The 8139-nt window shown below is 45.2% G+C and overlaps 1 protein-coding gene across 1 annotated transcript; it reads left to right on the plus strand.

Moving 5' to 3' along the window:
- Positions 1-44: 44 nt before the first annotated feature.
- On the plus strand, positions 45-3202 carry LOC120409825 (transcription factor SOX-17-like). Its single transcript, XM_039550183.1, is given in 5 exon segments — positions 45-460; positions 756-937; positions 940-1093; positions 1096-1299; positions 1302-3202. Coding segments are annotated over 5 exon segments (1233 nt in total). The 5' UTR covers positions 45-168; the 3' UTR covers positions 1703-3202.
- Positions 3203-8139: the final 4937 nt, after the last annotated feature.

The raw sequence follows: 8139 nt of genomic DNA on the forward strand, positions 1-8139 counted from the left end.
CCGCCCCCGCCGCCCCATTGGCCGCGCCGCGGCTCAAATAGGGTCGGGCCGGGCGCCGGCTCCGGCAGCAGCGAGCGGGGTCCGAGCGCCGAGTGTGTGCCGTGGGCTGGCCGCAGCTGCCGGCTTTGGCGGCGGTCGGCAGCGCGTCCCGAGCGGACCCGACGCGAGATGAGCAGCCCCGATGCGGGCTACGCCAGCAGCGACGACCAGGTGCAGGGGCGGTGCTCGCTGCCCATCATGATGCCGGCCATGTGCCCGTGGGCAGAGTCGCTGAGCCCGCTGGGCGAGGCGAAGGCGAAGGGCGGCGCGGCGGCGTCGGGGCCGTCGGGCGGCCAGAGCAAGGGCGAGGCGCGGATCCGGCGTCCCATGAACGCCTTCATGGTGTGGGCGAAGGACGAGCGCAAGCGGCTGGCGCAGCAGAACCCGGACCTGCACAACGCCGAGCTCAGCAAGATGCTGGGTGAGCGCGGGCGGGCGGGCGAGCGCGGGGTCCCGGCGAGCGGCGTGTCCCGTCGGGCGGATCCGCGAGAGCGAGGAGCCCGGCCGGGCGTCAGGGTGCGGGGCGGGGAGCGGGGGGATCCGTGGTCTGTCGGGCCGGGGGTTCGGGCGGTCGCGTCTGAGGGCGAGCGAGGATCGCGCACACGCGGGCGGGGCCGGGGAGTCCGGGCCGCGGGCGGGGGCGGCGTCGGTGTTGTGGGGAGCGGGCGCGGGTGCGCATCGGCGAGCGGGCGGTCTGACGATGTCGGTGGGTGCAGGTAAATCGTGGAAGGCGCTGTCGCTGGCGGAGAAGCGTCCGTTCGTGGAGGAGGCGGAGCGGCTGCGGGTACAGCACATGCAGGACCACCCGAACTACAAGTACCGGCCGCGGCGGCGGAAGCAGGTGAAGCGCCTGAAGCGGGTGGAGAGCGGCTTCCTGCAGCACGGCCTGGCGGAGGCGGCGCGGGGCCCGGGCTGGGCAGCGAAGTCGCCGGCGACGGCGGCGGCGGTGGCGGCGGCAGGATGTGCGTGGAGGGCCTGGGACTGCCGTACGGCGAGCAGGGCTACGCGGCGGCGGGCGCGGGCCACTACCGGGACTGTCCGCCGCTGGGCGCGGCGTCGACGGCTACAGCCTGCCGACGCCGGACCCGTCGCCGCTGGACGCGGCGGAGAGCGAGGCGCCCTTCTTTGCGGCGGGGCTGCACGAGGAGTGCGCGCTGGTGCCCTACGGCTACGGCCCGCACCCGGCGGCTGCCGAGTACCCGGCGGCTGCCGAGTACCCGGCGGCGTCCGAGAGCCCGTCGGGCGCGTCGCTGCGGCGGCACCTGCCGCCCGGGGAGGCGCTGGCGCGGGCGGGTCGCTGCAGGCGCTGCTGGGCTGCCCGGCGCCGCTGCACGCGTACTACGGGCAGGTGTGCCAGCCGCCGGGCCCGGGGCGCGGCCCGCTGCCGCCGCCGGGGGCCGTGGGGCAGCCGTCACCGCCGCCCGAGACGGCGCCGTGCCGGGAGCAGCTGGAGCGGCTGCCGCCGGAGGAGCTGCTGGGCGAGGTGGACCGCACGGAGTTCGAACAGTACCTGCGCTTCGCCTGCAAGCCCGAGCTGGGGCTGCCCTTCGGCGGCCACGACGCCGCGGCCGCGCTGTCGTCGCCCGAGGGCGCGGGTCCCATCTCGTCGGCCGTGTCGGACGCCAGCAGCGCCGTCTACTACTGCGGCTACCCCGACTTGTGAGGGGCTCGCTGGGGCCCGGCACGGACACTGGCAGGGAGGCGCCCGGCCCCGCTCCTATTTATGTAATTTATTTGGATCTTCTCGGGACAGTTTCACAAACTTTGTCTGGGCGGAAATATGCTACTATCCTGATTATCCTGCAGGCTCCAGGTCTGGTTCGAACTGTTTTTCTGCTGGTGTTAACGGAATGTTTACATTTTTTTTCTTACCTTCATGCGTGTCATTACTGTTATTTTTGCAACATCAGCCCTCTTACTCGTTTGCCCAGAACCTGTTTCTTATGTGTTTTTAACTAGATCTGGGGTTTTTTTTTTGTATTTCCAGAAAATAAATGAATGTACAGCTGTTTCTGTCATTCTTCTTTGCCACGTGGCCCTTGGGGCTAACTAATCTGCAGTTAAATCTGTCATGCCCTAGGTCGATGCTTCCCGAATGCAAATACGATATGATTCTTTCACCATCGCAATGGCTCTAAAACGGCCTCCAGGACCAAAGATGTTTTTTCCCAGGTGTGGCTGTATTCTTGTCACATAGCTGAATGGCCAGATCTCTGCTGTTGGTTTATCTCTTGGAGTACAGAACATTTGACTGTACTTGTGTGTGATTTGTAGGTTTTTTTCCTTCTGATTTGAATGCCAACTGCATTTGCATTAATGCATTGGGGAAAAAACTCCAGTCTCTGCAGCAAAGGAAGCTAGGTAAGTTTGAGATACTAATTTTAAAGTGTGCCTGGAAATCCATTGGTTTTGGAAAGTTGAAGATGAGAAGGTGACTTTGTACATCGTGATTTCTGTCTGAACCAAAGGATTCACAGAAAGGATTGAAGCTGTATGTAGGAATTATATTATTTTCTGCCACCTACCTTCAAGTCTATCCATGCCATTTAGTACCGTGGGGTTCATGCTCAAGTTTATATTAGTGAGGAGAAAAAACAGTGCAGTCCAAGTGCTCATCTCGGTTACTATCAATCAACTGCTGGAATTAATTGACCATTAAAATGGGGGGTTTTAGCATGTTCACCTCTACTGCTCTGTTGTGACATTTCTGCCACTGCAAGAGTGCAACTACATCATGACTCTTCTGATGTTTGGAAGATGCTGGCTCGAGTCAACTTACAGTAATTTTAGTAGAGATTTTCAGATATTTTAATTTGCAAGCAGCAGTTCACAAGTGATTAGCAATAACAAATATTTTTGGGTAAGTGTACTTTATCCTGCATTGGTTTATTAGACTACTAATTAGTTGTGGGTGGAGAAATCTTGCAAAAAATCCGTTTGTGCAATTTATGCTTGGTTTTATAAAAATGAGTGACCATTTTTTAAACACATTATGGACACAGAGATAGCTGTATTTTCAAACGACTCTGGTCAAAACATGGGATCAGACAATGTTTTATTTATTAATTCAGAAAGTTAGTTTTATGTAGGTGACAAGAAAGACTGATTATGTTCACTGCCTCCAGTTTTTTAACAGCAAGTAAATGAAATACTGAAAAAATCACTTGAAATTGCATTGTCTCAGTGTTGTAACATCTTTTTTCCCCTCTCAACTTTACAATGAGAAAAGTCTGAAAGCCAGTGTCTGATATTAAGGGTGTTGGGTGCGGGGTGGGAAATAAGACTGCATATATATCACTGTTTTAAAAAGTCACTTTATTATAATATGTTGGTCTGGATAGAAATATTTGACATGTTGTAGGCTAGTAGAGGTCTAACAACAGTAAAAATTGTCTCCAGATGTCTCCTAGATGACCTGCCCTGCTGATCACCATCATGATAATCATACTCCTTCAGTTATGGACTGCTAAAACTGTAGGAGGGGCTCTTTCTCATACTGTTGCAGAAATGTTCAGAAAAACCCCCTCAGAATAATAGCAAAGACAAACTAGGTCCTTTGAATAGGTGTTTAGATATTTTGAAAAAGTATTAATTTTGTTTTATTACCTTTTTTTTTGCATATTGATTCACTAGATATATCCTAAGACACTTTTTTTTCTTATAGTACAGTGGTATAGCCTTAGTACCTATCTGAATTCCCTTATAAAGTCCTCCAGTAAAAGAAAACTAAGGAAGGGAAGTAAGCTTAATTTAAGAAGTTCCAAAGTAAGGTTAAACGAATTCCAGGCTTGAGGTTACCAGTGCATCTCTAATTAACCTCTAGTGAATAATGTTATGATATCAGTATTAATTATAAATGATACATGCATTTCCTATGGCACTCCAATGCAGTCAACCCATATCTTACACAAAAGTCATACACGAAGTTTGAAACCAAAATGCTCCCTAGTTATAGCAGTTACACCACTTTGTCCTTCCCAGCTTCTAATTCCCAAATCAAATTCCCCTTGGCTTGTGGCTGACTATCTAATACTGACTTCTACTTAGAACTTTGTCCATCATCTGCATGAAATGAAGCAGCAAAGGGGGAATCCCTCACCAAATAACAGCATCTAATCCTCATCTGCTGTGTGAGCCTGTAGTCTAATCTGCTGCAAGGTGAAGGAACAAACATTCAGTGTTTTTTGAGATGATAGTGTAGGAAAACAAAATGATTCTGGGGCTGTGGAATAATTGGTTCTATTCCCAGAATGACATCTGTTACTTTGCCTCTGTATTTTCTGTACCTTTCCTTTGGCTATAGTCTCCTTCTATTGCGCTCTGTCTGGTTTGATCCTTTTATTACTCACATAAGCCTTTTTCCTTTTCTGTAACAGGCTAACCACTCCCACCTGGTTTGTCTATTCTTTCCATTCTCAAAATACCAAGCTTTTCCACTTTGCCTGAAATCTACCTCTATTCTCTCCCTTTCCTTGGTGGCTTGTTGTTTTTTTTTTTTTTTTTTTTGACCCCCGTTTCTTTCATGTTCTTAGTTGCTCACTTTCTTTGTCCTTATCTGTGCTTCTCAGTGTGTCCTGATTGTTTCAGTCCCAGATGTACCCTTTTTTCTACCTCCTTGCAACCTTCCATCTTTTTTCTTTTTTTCTTCTTTCCTCCCTGCGTTGGCTCCTGCTGTTAGCCTGTGATGTAGCTTCATCTTTCTAAGCTGTTTCTCCTGCCTTCCTGCTTCACATTTCATGGTTTAGTGCCCCTCATGGTTTTTAGAGTTCCTAGCCTCTTAGAGTTCTGACTGTAGACCTTGGGCAGCTTTCCATGGAGGACGATGGCAATCACAACTCTGATACTGAGGGAATGCTAAATAGCAAAATTAAAACTGCAAAAGGGTCCCAAAATTTATTTAATATGATTGAAAGAACATATTTTCTCTACCTTTGTTTTCAGGAATATCTGACCAGTTTTAGCTGAAACTCATGTACTCTGCTGGAGCCAGCTGGGATGAAAAATTTGTGGTCCAAACGTTGCTAAAGCTGTAGAAAGCTGACTTCATGTTCTTGAAATGGGAAGTCTGAGATGATTTTAGTTGCAGGCACCTGTATCATGTTCAGAATTATCTAATTATCTTCAGAATTATAGTTCTCAAATGCATTTCAGTACTAATTTAGAAATTGGAAAAATCATTTAAATTATGTATTGGTTCAAGCATAAACCAAGTATTTTTCAGAAAATCCTACACAGGAATGTTCAAATTTGTCTTATATTCTAGGGCCACACTAAGCACTTTCTCAGCTGTGCGAAAGGTTTTTGGCAGCTTCCCTTGTGTGCAGTGGGTACCAGGCTGGTTTGTGTGGCTCCCTGGCTCCTTGTGTCTGGGGCTTGTCTGTGCAGCTCCTGGTTTGATGCTGATGTGGAAGTGTGGGCGGTGCAGGCTGCAGTATTCCTCACTCTGATTCACTGTTGTTTTCCTGGAGCTGCTGCATGAGGAGTTTATGGGCTGATAAATGGTGCACATGTTAATCGCTGGTGGATCTCGGCTATCCCAATCCACTCAGGTTATCAGAGCAGTTTCTGGAACTCTTAAAGGGACTGGTTTCTTCTGCCATGATAAATCAAGGGTCATCATGTAGCCAAGGCCACCAGTCTGGTAAGATGGAAATCAGGGTGTGGAGACTCTTAGGTATTTTAATAATATTAATATAAAATATTTTTCTTCAGTTCCTTAGAGCTGTTCTGCAGAGACTACATTTCTTTGATTAGTTTTCCAAATTAATATGGTGAAAGCAATAATGTTCCCTTTGCAGATATTATTAAAACTATTGATTGGTTTATTAAAATTCTTAGTTTTTCTTAAATGAATATGGATTTAGAAGAGGAATATATTAAATATTTTAGCAATCATTACATTTATGGCTGTATATGCGGTGATTACCACATTAATATAAATTGATATATAGATTTTAAATTTTGTGTTATTGCAGTGTAAAATGGAGAAGACTAGGATAGTTAATGGAGCAGAAAAAAATGTAACTATGGCACCATAGTCCTAAATAATGTCTAATTTATATTTCATGTTAGGTAAATTAAAAGTAAGCACTTTTTCTTACCCCAATGATTTAAAAATGTATTTAATTAAATGGGCACATGGTCATATGGAGATGAGATTTCTCATGAGGTTTCTAAATGTCCAGGTAGTATGTTGTGTTTTGTATAGTTTGAGATTAAATGTAGTTCTAAGGTGTCTCTCTTAGATTTAATTCAAGCATTAATATAATTTATGTATCTCTACAAATTGAAATTGCCACAGCTCTTAAAATATACTAATGATATAAGTTTTGAACTTTTGAGGTAAAGAAACTGAAACACCCAAAGGTCATTGTATATGTCACCTGACACCTGATAAAACTGAAACATTACTCATGATGTCATGATCCCTTCAAAAGAATCTCAAAATGAAGAGAATGAGGAAAAATACACAACATTTTGAAGCAAATGTAGAAATGCCATTTGAGATATCAGTAAATATCTGAGACTTGGTGCAGTCTCCAGAAATTTCATAATTAAATAAATTGCAAATTTGTTTCCAGCTGTTCTCAGACTCTTTCAGAGCATTTGTTTCAGGTATGTTTTTCACCTACAGTGGAGCAGTAACAAGCAAAGTAAAAATGCTTGAGCTACTGAGGCTCTTTTATTATGGCTGTGTTTTCTCACTATTAAATAATTCATTTTTACATCATAGCTGTATTGTGATACAAATTAATTCCAGGTACCTGACATTGAAAAATGCTGAAGTAAGGTTTTAGAAATAAAGTTCTTCATTGAAATAAATCTTTACTTTGTTTAAAGAAGGATACCAGCATCTTCTGCATTTTCATAAGCAACAGTTCAGAGAAAGTAAATTTCCATCCTTTTCCTTATCAGAGAGAACTAATTTCATGGAGTATTCCATAGAGTTATCAGGGGAATATAGTTATTGTTCACATTGAGGGTGGCCTCTCCATTTACCCACAGAGAATATATTTAGGTACCAGCAAGACTTGGGTTCTTTCCAAGGCATTGTGGGATTACTTTATGGTGTCTGATTTACTTTAAAGCTTCTTGTTATTGCCATTTAGAGACAAAATTTATCCTGCACACATCCTGTTTAAAACAAAAATTTGTTCCCTGTTGAACAAAGATAAAGAATATTTGAATGTTTTTCTGGGTAAAGGTTGTGTTCAAATTAACTGGAAAGGTGACCCAATATTTGTGAATTCATGGACCTGAATGCTTTGATACCATACAAATTCTGGTTTCAAATGCACAGACTAGTGTTACTGGGGAATAGCTAAGGTACAGTCAGGTTATGTAGTCTTGGTTTTTTTTGTTTTATGCTTTCAATATTTTAATGAGAAGTACCACTCCTCTAAGTTACTGTGATCTAGACTACATGTGATTCCTTGATTTACATATCTTGTCTTTCTATATGTCAGCCTATGATAATTTTTTCTGTCCAAAATCAACAATGAAAACGGCTTTCCCTGAGCAAGGTGAAGCAGATTTGCCTTCAGAAGACTGCAATATGTATAAATTTCTCATACTTTTGAATTGGGTATGATGACTGAAAGTGTATTACTGCAAAAACACTCACTAGTACTGATACGAGAACCTTGAGTCACAGTATCCTGGGTTTCCTTTAAGAAGAATGGGCTCAATTCACCACTGATTTGGAGTTACAGCTTAAACCTGTAGTGTGCTATTTAATGCATGGAAAACTTGCTAGAATTTGCCAAGATACAAGTGCTGTTGCTTCTGTTCTCAGACAGAATGACCTAAGTTATTTCACTACAATTATTATTGCAGAGCAGAATATTAGAGAAGGTCAAACCTGAGGCAAAAAAAAAACCAAACAAAAAAAGAAAAGATCTATTTTGCTATTCCTGATTAGTCAGAGTAATGTCTCAGGGAATAACCCACTGGTTTGTACCTACTCATATATAGTCTGGAAATCCCCACAGGAGATATGAAAAATAACAAGGCTGTTATTTTGTTGCTGCATATTAAAATGACTGCAAGAGAACATCTTCTCCTTCAACCAGTTCTTAACATCCTGCAAGGAATCTTAGA

The sequence above is a fragment of the Corvus cornix genome, chromosome 2 (genome assembly GCF_000738735.6).
Source record: "Corvus cornix cornix isolate S_Up_H32 chromosome 2, ASM73873v5, whole genome shotgun sequence".
In the NCBI taxonomy this organism is placed as follows: Eukaryota; Metazoa; Chordata; class Aves; order Passeriformes; family Corvidae; genus Corvus; species Corvus cornix.